A 12,439-nucleotide genomic window follows, 5' to 3' on the forward strand; every position below is an offset into this window, starting at 1 on the left:
TTTAACTCTGCTTATAGTTATTTAATTAAATGATGCTCATTTCTTGTTATTGTAGAGATCGGGGTCTGTATTCCAGCTCTGCTAACCCATCACCAAGATCTGTTCGTAGTGCAGGTGCTCAATCCTCACATAGGTATTCTCTTCATCAGCGATCTTCCTCTGTAGATAGTAATGGAAGTTATGACTATAGGAGACGCAGGTAAAACATGTGACACATTATCTTCAACTAATTATTCTTTTTTGCATTTGGTAAAATTTTTAGTCTGTATTGTTTGTTTGTAGATTGCATCTGTTTTAAAGTTAGTCTAGTCTTTCAAAGGAGAAAAAATGGCTTATTATCAGCAATGGCTTATTATCAGCAACAGTTCAATTCTCTTTGTCTAATCTGTTGAGAAAATCAGGGGTGAAAAAAAAAAGAAGACAGAGAATTGAACTGTAATTCTTCCTGCTTAGTCAGTAGGCATGCTCTATACTTTTCATAGCTGGTACTTCTCTGGTCATTTTTTACTAGTGGATATAGACTTGACAGTGAGCATATTTCACTCATGTAAGCTGACCTATGTAATTCTGTACTATGTCACAACTGGATAAGCAGTATTATTGTCTAAGATTTTTGAAGGAGAGGGAAAAAAATAGTGTAATGTTTTGGTTACTGAGGTTTATTATGGGCATTGTTCCAGTAATGATAGCTACAGCTGCCACTTGGAAGTTTGAAACACTGAAAAGACTGATATTAATTTCCAACATGAGATAAAAACATCTAGCACTATATCAATTCAGTTGTTCTGCAATTTCCAGATCTTCTGCTTCTTTTTCCGTGCTCTTGAGACTATTAGTAATCCTAGGTATAATCCTAGGTATGTGTCCTATTTGCAAGATCTAAAAAAAATATAATTAGTGTCAAGGAGGTACCTTCCCATGAACTAGAATTCTAAGAACATTCTACCAGCTGTGGCTAGAGCAATTGTAAGGTGTTCACATACAAGTACTGCTGAGGCTACATTATGTCAAGGAGCTCGGTATATTCTTGCTGTGAATATGAAATTTCATCTATTCCTACAACTTATTCTACCCCCCCCTCAACTTCATCAACATTAATGTATCTTCAATAATCAAACTAACAGAACAAGCATATTTTCATAAATATAAGTGGTATCGCTAATATTTATGAAAGTGATGTCCACTTCATCTATAATCTGTCAAGTCACATTTACTTTTCGCAGAAAACCTCAATTATTGGTTTCCTCAACTCCATATCTCTCATTTGTCTTAATTATTCACTCTATCATTCTTTCCACTTTAATGTTTTTGTGCATGCATCTACCATGATAGTCAAATCTTTCTAATCTTGAATCTCCTGATTTTTATTTGCTTTGACTTCAAATATTTTTATATCATTTTGTCATATTCATTTTTTGCCTCTGTTCTCCCAGCTCTATTAATTCCTCTGAACTTCTTTGACTTTCTTTGTGATTTCACTTTTATTTTACTTTTATTTCACATTTATTTTATTTTAATGTTTACATCTCCAGATGGCTGCAGCTTTCTGGTTGTATGGACCAGCTGGCAGAGATTCTGAGAGTTTGGCTATTAAACATCACTTCATAGAACTTGTTTATTTACCTACTAGAATATCTTATATTTTTTCACCAACAACTCTTCAAAGTTAACAACTAATATCAGTTTTTCTTCAGGTATTATCAGGAGTATCTTTTGCCCAGTTTTCTAAGAGTTTTCTCTTGCAGTTGGTTATTACAGGCATTTTTACAGAGAATGACTAGCAAAAATCATTAAGTATCTTCATTTGCTAGAAGAACTACGTAAAATTATTTTTTTGTTTAACTACAACTTCATAATAAAAAAAAATGGAAATTTATACAAAGTTACCCCAATATAGGGTACCTTTTATTTGTCCCACATATGAATTGTCATTAAATTGATGCATTGTGTGAGGTAGATGTGAAGTGAATCAAATGATGGACTAATCTGTGTTGATAAGAATGCTCTGTAAACAGTATATAGGGTGTTTCTTAAACAACATGAGGACATACTTTCAGGATCTATTCAGGATGGACTAATCTGTGTTGATAAGAATGCTCTGTAAACAGTATATAGGGTGTTTCTTAAACAACATGAGGACATACTTTCAGGATCTATTCAGGAATGGAAAACAATGAAAAAAGTTCATAGAAAAAACAGTGAAAAAGTTCATATAAGCATGTGTCTAATTCTGCATGCTTATGGAGCTAAAGCTGTTTGAATTTTAAAAATTGGCTATTGAGTTTCTATTGCTAAAAATAACAAAACTATAAGAAATAAATGAGAATAAGCAATTGTGTACCTAATGTGAATAAACATTTTACTAGATATGTGTCTGCTTATTTTTATTTATTATTTTTTACTATCGAAAACTCCAATGCCGTTTTTAAAAAAACACTTTGTTTATATTTTTTATACTGCATTGATGATTATGAATAAGAATGGTATTAAACATATACAGAACATTTAAGAAAGCAATGCAATTAATTGTTTTAAGGTTCTGAGGAGTTATAATCTCAGTAGATTATAATTCCTTTGTAAGATTCTGTAGGGAAGTCAGATTGTGCAGCCTCTTTTCTCCTTTAAGGGATTGAGACTCTTTAGTGCATAGATAGGTTCACAGTGAGGTTAAGATAAGATAATTGCATTAAATTGCATAAACTTAAGATAATTGCATTATGTTGATGATGACCTGTCATTCAACAGTTATATATGTTTAAAAGTAACAATAAATGGTTTTTATTTCTCTTTAAGGCATCGTAATCGAAGAAGTTCAGATAATGAGAGTGAAGTGTCGAAGTCATCAAGATGTTCAAAATCATCCAAATCTTCTCATACTGGACATAGACGACATGGGTATGTTATTCATTTGTTTTTGATGTGCAGGGTTACCAAAAAACTGCCTAATGTTTTATCAGACTATAAGCTAAAACACTATATCTACTTAGAGTGACCGGATCATGTTAAACTAGTGGTACAGTAATGCCCCAAGGACAAGATTTGTTTCCATAGAAATATTTTTAAGATTTCTAAAGTATACACCAGGAGTATAAGACAGGGTTCATCAGAAACAGTTGACATATTTTGGTGGTAAACAATTTTTCGGTAAAAAATTTCTCTCCTTTAAGGTATCGTAATCGAAGAAGTTCAGATAATGAGAGTGAAGTGTCAAAGTAATTTTTTTAAACAATTTTTTTTTTTTTTAATTGTTTACCACCAAACTGCTTTTTCAGTTTACCACTGAAAAAAGTGCAGAATAAACTATGTATATATCTCTCTCACACATTTGATTTTTGTCTCAAACCACTGAATGCAATAAATGTGTCCCCTTTGATTATTATACACTTTTGAATACAGTGAATGAAATTTGGCCTAACTTTGTTGAGAATTCTTCATTTATTATTATTTCTGAATTACCTTGAGAGAGAGAGAGAGAGAGAGAGAGAGAGAGAGAGAGAGAGAGAGAGAGAGAGAGAGAGAGAGAGAGAGAGAGAGAGAGTCAGGAGTAGAAAGAGAATCATCAAGAAAGAGAAGAATGATGATATCCAGCTCAGGATCCTGGGTGTGCCAAGCCCATACTCACCAGATGTGAGCCCTGGGGTTTGATCCCAGCAATTTCTTCACAAATATAGGATGTTCTTTGGTAACTTATGTCTTAGTTATGTGCACATGGCTTTTGAGGTTTCCTTTTTAAGGTATTTTGAGGTAAGACAAAGGTGCTCTAAAATAAGTGGAACAAGGCAGCAGTAACACATCTCTAAAGTAAGAAATGAGCTGGTCTAGACAGATTTTGCAAAAAAAATTCATACTTGCTCTTGCCATACTGTCTGTTGCTTCATCATGTTGCTACCATATCTTGTCTGTGCTATCAGTTTCTTTAAACTATGGCCAGAACTCCCAAAGGTGCCTCTGTAGCCAGGTGGGCAGGAGCAGCAGTGCATAGCACATGCTTCTTGATTAGACCAGGGTTCGAGCCCGTGACCACCAAATACGGAGGATGCGGAAAGGTCTGAGAATGACCACCGCGTATCCCCAGAGCAATATGACCTTAGTTGCTAATGCTCCTAAAAACCAAATAACAACAAACAGAACTCCAAAATCGTGTCATAATAGCATTCTGAATTGTTGAAATTGCATGGCCATTTTTATTTTCAGGGAAAAAAAAAATAATCTAAGAACTTAAATTGCACACTGTACATCTCCTTTTGGGAATGAAGGGGCAATTTAACGTTAACGACAATAAATACAGTATGCTGCTCCAACTGGGTCTGGATAAGTTGGGCAAATGGGCTGAGAAGTGGCAACTGAAGTTTAACATTGACAAATGCAAAGTACTGCATATGGGTAGCAATAACCCAAGAGAAACATACCAACTATGTGGTACTACACTCAGGGAAGTGGAAAGTGAAAAAGACCTGGGGGTAATTGTGCATTCAAATATGAAGTTTGCTGAGCAGTGCAGATGGCCTGCCAGGGCAGGTCATGCAGTCTTGTCAATGATATATAGGAATTTTGCTAGCAGGAACATGGAGGTTATTATCCCGTTGTATAAGGCAATGATCAGGCCACACCTTGAGTACTGTGTACAGGTCTGGAGGCCTCATTTTAGGAAGGATGTAGAGTTGCTAGAACAAGTACAAAGAAGGGAAACAAGATTGATGAGGGGAACAAAGGGGTGCTCTTAATAAGAAAGGCTTAAGTTCTGCAAATTGCAGCACCTGGAGAGTAGGCACCTGCGAGGTGATCTGATTGAGGTATATAAGGCCTTGAATGAGTTGAGCAAGCTGAATGCTGATGGGATTCTTCTTCTTGCGCAGATTAAGAACCTGAGGGGGGGGGGCATAGATTCAAATTGAGGAAAGACAGTTGTAGAATAGATGTGCGGAAATTTGCCTTTAGCCAGCGGGTGGTTGATTGGTGGAACAGACTTACATCTTTTGTTGTGGAAGTTGATAGACTAAATAAATTTAAGGCTGAGCTGGACAGGCATTTGGAACAAATGGGAGGGTTTTTTTTTTTTTTTTTTTTTTTGGCTGATGCTGCATAAGCTTGCTTTCTTGCATCATATGCCTCTGCTAATGCCAAATGCTAATTTGTGACCAATGACAAGGATTGCTAATATAGTATTTAGTATTGGTATTAGTAATTGCCATATGGTGCAAGGAAGCCTAAGGCTTATGCTGCATAAGCCTAAAAAAAAAACCAAATAAATAAATAAAAATAAAAAATAATAATAAAATTAAATAAAATAAATAAGTAATAAATAATAATGTGAGAAAAGGAAATAGACAACCTATGCATTTCCTCCTCCCGTAGGTAACTGGCTGAATTTCCCCAAACTGTCAGCCTCTACCACACTGTAAGTAACTTATTCCAGTAATTTATAACTTTCTGGCTCAAATAAAACTTCCTGAAATCCAGTCTAAACATCTCTCCCCATAACTTGAATTTAAGGCCCCTAGTTCTAGAATCATTTCTAACCATGAAAATTTCATCATCATTCTGCTCAGTTAGTGGAGGCCATGTAGCACCTTAAGCCATTGTAATTTCCTTTCCCCAAATTATAACCCATTCCTTTGCCTTTAAATACTGCTACCTCTCTCTTCATCATGTACCATAGAACTCTCCTCATATCCTGAACTTCCAGCACAACCTCCTTTTGCTTAAAGAAAATTTCACTAACAGTTGAAGGTAATGGTGATGATTCCAGAGTAGAAAAAATAGTGTTACTGGACAGTCAAATAAAGCTTGCCTTTTTTTCAGAGTAGTACACTCTATTTTCTATTATTGAGTTGTACTCTGGATACAATTCGCATTTACAATTTTTGATTGTAATCTAAGTAATGTTTATGGACTCTCTGTCATTTCTGCATCCATTAGTAATATCAAAACCTCATCTTCTGTGTACTTACAAACAGGATTAAAAGTGCATCAACTTATTTTTCCTTGGAAAAATTTTAGAAATATATGGTATCATCATAATAACTTTTTGAAACAGTTTTGCATAATTATTTTGGGCATATTTTTTTCAAGATTAAATTAGCTGCAGAAGTCAGCTAATTTAATCTTGAAAAAATATGCCCAAAATGTTTTCTTTGATTTTTTTTGTTTTTTTGTCATTGATTTTTATTGCTGCTATCAATGAATGTTTTCTTCAACAAGATTTCATGTTGACATAAGACTTTATAAGGAAGAAGTATCAAGCTGTAATGAAGAAAGAATGTAATCTGTCAGGTAACTTGACATCAAATTCATTTTTATGCATCAGAATCATATCAACTATCTGTTGACACAATGATTACTTGTTTTCCTGAAAAAAATAAAAAGTACAAAATATCATCAAAGGTGGATATTGTTCGGATATTAGAGACATGGTTACACACAGATATAAGAAGTGCAGAATTGGAATATGGGGAGTACAATATGTACAGAAAGGAGAGGAGGGGTTATACTGTTAGTTAAGAAACACATAAAATAAAATCTAAGGAAGTGCATCCAGTTGATATAGATGGTGACTGCAATGTTGAGTCACTTTGGTGTGACATAAGCACTGGGAAAGCAAAAATGAGAGTAGGAGTGTGTTATAAGCCTAGTGATTCTGATGAGTACAATGAACAATTATACAGAGAAATAGAGTGGGCCAGTAAATCAGAGCATCTTCTAATGGGGGATTTTAACTTCCCAGATATAGACTGGAACTTGTGGGTTGGTCACTCACAAACTGGCAAGGCTTTTGTGGATTTATAGGATGATTGTTTTCTACTGCAACATGTTAGAGAGGCAACAAGAGGGAGTAACACTCTTGATCTGATTATCAGCAGTGATTATTCATGCATTAAGAATTTACAGATGAAGGAACCACTAGGTGGCAGTGATCGCAGTGTACTGGTGTGGGATATACCTAAAGACATAACTACCATCAGGGGTAAAGGGAAGAGATTTTGCTTTCGTAAAGGTGATTACAGTGGTCTCAGACAAGTTTTTGGTTCTATACAGTGGGACTAAATGATAATGTTACCAATAGCAAATTCTAAATGTGAAGCATTCAAGGAATTAATCTTGAAAGCTACTAGGCTTTTTGTTCCAACTAAGGAATACTTCTCTAGGTTTAGGCCCAAATGGATGTCAGATAAACTAATGAGACTTGTGGCACAGAAGAAAAATGCATGGGATGCATAAAATTATCAGGAGATAATCAAGCTTATGGTATCTATAAACTAGTCTGTAATCCAGTCACAAAGGAGTTTAGGCAAGCAAAGACAGATTACGAGAAATCTTTGGCAAAGGATGCAAAGAAAACCAGCAAAGATTTCTTTACTTATGTAAACTCTAGAAAGAAGGGTAAGAGTCAGGTTGGTTCACTTATTATCGATGGTTCCAGTGTTGATAATCCTGCTCAGATAGCTGACAAACTGAATGAGTATTTTGCATCTACATTCACGCATGAGGAATTCTGTATGCAAGTGGAGGGCAGTCTTATTAGACTCTAACATGGATCTAAATGATTTTGTAATAATTGAGAGTGAAGTGCAGGAGAAATTGCTGAAGTTAAACATAAGCAAGGCACTTTAAGGGGATGGGATCTATCCAGTTATATTAAAGGAGGTGGCAAAGGAAATAAACAATCCCTTAGCCATAATTATGAGAGCATCCTTGGACTCAGGGGAGGTCCCCAAGGACTGGAGATGTGCAAATTTATCCCCAATAAAAAAAAAAGGGGCAATCAAAGGGTGACATGAGTAATTACACACCTGTTAGTTTATCTTCTGTTCTGGGGAAAATAATGGAGTACCTGATTAAAGAAGCACTGCAGAATCATCTAGACAAGACTGCAGTAATAATTCAGACACAGCGTGGGTTTGTTAAGGGGAAATCTTGTCTGACCAATTTGATTGGATACTATGATGTGGTCGCAAAGGAACTGGATGCAATAATTAATTTTGACATCATATACTTGGATTTCAGGAAAGATTTTGATACTATTGCACATGGAAGACTGCTATATGAATTGGAGCAGAATGGCATTAAGCCAAGGTGCTACATTGGATGAAATGGTGGTTGAGTGGGAGAAAACAGAGAATGATAATCAATGGACACTGCGCTTCATTAACTAATGTTATTAGTGGAGTTCCCCAGGGTTCGACGTTGGATCCATTGTTGTTTTGTATCAATGATATTGATAAAGTTATATCAGGCTTAATGTCAAAGTTTGCAGATGATACAAAGGTTGGCAGGATTGTTAATGACTGTATGCTACTGCAGTAGGATCTAGAAAAGTTGGACTGAGAAGTGACAACTGAAGTTTAACATTAACAAATGCAAAGTACTGCATATGGGTAGTAGTAACCCCAGAGAAATGTACCAACTGTGTGGTGTTACACTCAGGATAGTGGAGAATGAAAGAGACCTGGGGGTAATTGTACAGTCAGATATGAAGTTTTTTTGAGCAGTACAGATAGGTTGCCAGAGCACGTCATGGGGTCTTGTCAGTGATATACAGGAATTTTGCTAGTAGGGATAAGGAGGTGATTATCCCTTTGTATGAGGCAATGGTCAGGCTGTGCCTTTTACTGTATACAATTCAGGAGACCTTATTATAGGAAGGATGTAGTGTTGCTAGAACGAGTACAGAGAAGGGCAACCGGATTGGAGAGGGGAATGAAGGGGTCCTCTTAATTTCTGTAAATTGCAGTCTTGAGACGTCAACTGCAAGTTGATCCGATTTAGGTGTATTTGTCTTGAATGGGTTGAGCAATCTCAGTGCTGATGGAATTCTTTCCCTTGCTCAGATTACAAACCTGACAGGTTGCCAGAGCAAATTGAGTAAAAACAGTTGTAGAATAGATGTGCAGAAATTTGCCTTTAGCCAGCTGGTAGTTGATTGCTGGAACAAACTTCCATTTTTTTTTTTTTTTTTTTTTTTTTTTTTATGAAAACCCCAAACACGAAAGGTATCAAAACCTATAGTACTTAGTACCGTGCATGGGTTGAAGGAGAAGTATGGGGGGAAGGGGATGCCGGAAAACTTTGCTCTAGAGACTAAACATGGGTTTCACCACTTCAAGCCTCCAATAAGCAAAGTGGTGGTATTTCACCGGTTGATGAAAGTCATCTACCCCCTGTATTTTGTCATTGTGGAAGTTGATTGCTTAAATAAATTCAAGGAATAACTGGACAAACTTTTAGAGCAAATGGATTTTTTTTTTCTTTTTTGTTTTGACCGAGGCTGTGTAAGCTTGCTTTCTTGCATCATATGCCTCTGCTAATGCTAATCCTAAATACGTGATCAATCATAGTTGCATAATTTGTTTTTATTTATAAATAATATTTTAAGTTCCTTTAAATTTTATAATGGGTTCAAAATAAAGGAAGGTGAGGAGGGGCAGTTTGAATTAGTCCTGTGATATATCATAATTATGCAAGGGGGGGGGGGGACAAGCACTGTCTTTGTGCAAAGTGGTGCGTTTTTAAAAGCCAAAAATCGAAAGGCTTTAAACTAAATTGAATTAAATTAAATAAGCATACATTAAAATTGAAATAATATACATATTATAATATAATGTAACCTGTAATGCGTTTTTCCATTGTTGATAAAATTCTTGTAACAAGTGACAATTGTGTGCTTGCCCTGTTCATCTGACTAACAAATGATGAAATGATGCTTTGATGATCCTGTTATACTTATGATATACACAGACTTCAAAAAATGCTAACTTGTTGAGATAAGTATTTTTAGTGATTTCAGTATCATTGACAGCATAAAATATATTTTACATTCATCAAATAAAGTATGTAAAAAAGTAATTTAAAATTTCAACTTTAATCCCATTCTTATCCACTCTGCACCACAGGCAGATCACAAATACAAGTGTTCACAATCATTATGAATCACAAAGGCAGTACTTTCAGAGGCATCTGTGCATGCGAAGAGATATATGAGTGTTTTTTCTGTACACATTACCCAAAACATGTCATATCAACGACATGGAAGGCGCTTTGCACCACTTAATGGATATGCCATATCCATATTGGAGTCTGCATTTATAAGGGTCATGGAACCTGCTGATCTGGAAAACATGTATGCTTTGTCATATGGTAATTGTAACATTACCTGGAATCACAAAGTACTGCCTTTGTGATTACCTGGAATCACAAGGCAGTACTTTCAGAGGCATCTGTGCATGCGAAGAGATATATTAGTGTCTCTGCTGTACACAGTACCCGAAACATGTCATATCAACGACATGGAAGGCACTTTGCACCACTTAATGGATATGCCATATCCATATTGGAGTCTGCATTTATAAGGGTCATGGAACCTGCTGATCTGACAAACATGTATGCTTTGTCATATGATAATTGTGACATTACCTGGACATTACTAGTAGCCAAGTAATGTCATATTCTTTATATATAAGGCCTTCTTATATATGGAGTTTTTGGATGGTAATAATACAGACACAAATACCAGCGCATGCACACGCACGCGCGCACGTGCGCACACACCATCACAGGCAAAATCAAATTCTTTTGGGCGATAAGAAATCATTAGAAGGTAACGTGATTGCATGGTATCCTCTTCATTCGGAATTATCTTTTGATTATTTGTCTTTGAAGAGAAAATGGCATCAGGCCTGCAGGCATCACTGAGATAGCTGAGTGATACACTTGCCATGAACTACAAACGACACATATCAAGCAGGTGCCAGATTTTTTGCAAGAATATTTTCAAGACATAGTTATCTTTTTGAATGGCCTCAAAGTTGTGCACGCTCTCACAAATTATTTACTTTGTTACTTGAAAATATTCTCTCTTTTTATTAGAGAAACCTCAAACTTTACTCAAATTCAATACTGTTAGATATGGTAAAGATCCTTGTTTCATTTAGAAAGCTTATCTTTCCACACACTTAATTTAATTTTCAAGATATTTAAGTCATTTTTAAGATTTACATTTAAGAATCCATATATGGAAGTGGCACAGGACCAAGTTCTTAAAATTTACAAATAAACATAAAAAAACACTGGATCTTGGACTGCCTTTTGGAGCCTTACCAACAGAAAATTCTAAATGAGAAGCATTCAAGGAGGTAATTTTGTTGGAAGCTACTAGACTTTTTGTTCCAGCTAAGAAATACTGCTCTATGTTTAGGCCCAAATGGATGTCAGATGAACTAATGAGACTCTTGGCATAGAAAAAAAATTGCATGGGATGCACATAAATTGTCAGGCGACACAAGAAGCCTATGGTAGATACAAGTAATCAAGTCACAAAGCAAGTTAGGCAAGCAAAGGCAGATTATGAAAAATCTTTGGCAAAGGATGCAAAGAAAAACAGCAAAGATTTCTTTACTTATATAAATTATAAAAGGAAGGGGATGAATCAGATTGGTCCACTTGAAATCAATGGTTTGACTGTAGATGATCATTCTCAGATAGCTGAGAATGATCATCTAAATGAGTATTTTACATCTACCTTCACACATGGTAGAGAGGGTGCTGACTCTCTTTCTAAAGAGAGGGCGCTGACTCTCTTTAGAAAATACAGCTGTGAGTTACAGGCTCTGAAAAAAACGATAAGTGTTTGCTTTTTATTTACATAATTGTTATTTTATATTGTACTTAATACGTAGTCTTATAGTTATAATTATGCTGGTTATTTTTATTTTAATTTATATAAACAGTTTTTGTAGATATACGTAATACTTTATAAAACCGTTATTTCGTTCGAATATTGCAGGCATTGTTTTTGTATATAGTGATAGGGAATTCAAATTTTTAATTGAGGTAGCTAGGTAGATCTAACGTATAATTATAGAAATAGTAATACGCTTCACTGTTTCTATTAGATAGCGTAGTATTGACATTTAATTAATTTAATTTATTGATTTTATTAATTTAAAGTATCATGCCCCAAACTAGAGCAGCAAAGCAACGGGCACAAAGTGGCAGGAGTGCTGTGACTCAGGGGAGAACTGAGGGGGGGGGCGATTCTCCAACGCATCACAGCCTAAAAAAATGTGCAACTTGTGAAATGTTTGCCGAACTATCTGGAACGGAACATGATATTGCCATGGGGGATGTCTTTGTGTGTGCCCGATGTAACGAGTGTAAGGAAATCAGGCAACAACTCAGCGTTGTTATGGGCCTATATGAGAGTTTGAAGGACAGGGTGGATGCCCTCGAAAGATCTAAATTGAGGGGCCCATCAGGCTCTCAGCTGCCCACATCAACGCCAGAGCTTGCACTTGGTCATCACGCAACACAGCGGCAACCCCCAAGGCAGAATGCACTGGTCCCTCAGGAACTAGTAGTTGTTGGTGACTCTATTGTCAGGAAAACGGGGAACATGCTATGTAAAAAGGATAGGTGGAACAGGACCAGGGTATGTCTGCCAGGG

General features: G+C 35.9%; 1 protein-coding gene across 1 annotated transcript in view; it reads left to right on the top strand.

Annotated features, from left to right (window-relative positions):
* The window catches only part of LOC150089384 (band 4.1-like protein 4), a 582,252-nt gene that overhangs the window by 552,379 nt on the left and 17,434 nt on the right, over window positions 1-12,439 (top strand). Inside the window, exons 15-16 of the mRNA XM_090389965.1 lie at window positions 56-199; window positions 2,794-2,895. Coding sequence (XP_090246091.1) covers window positions 56-199; window positions 2,794-2,895 — 246 coding nt within the window. The remainder of the gene's footprint in view (window positions 1-55; window positions 200-2,793; window positions 2,896-12,439) is intronic.

This window comes from Mastigoproctus giganteus, chromosome 2 (assembly GCF_048544385.1).
Source record: "Mastigoproctus giganteus isolate SK-2022 chromosome 2, ASM4854438v1, whole genome shotgun sequence".
Classification (NCBI taxonomy): Eukaryota; Metazoa; Arthropoda; class Arachnida; order Uropygi; family Thelyphonidae; genus Mastigoproctus; species Mastigoproctus giganteus.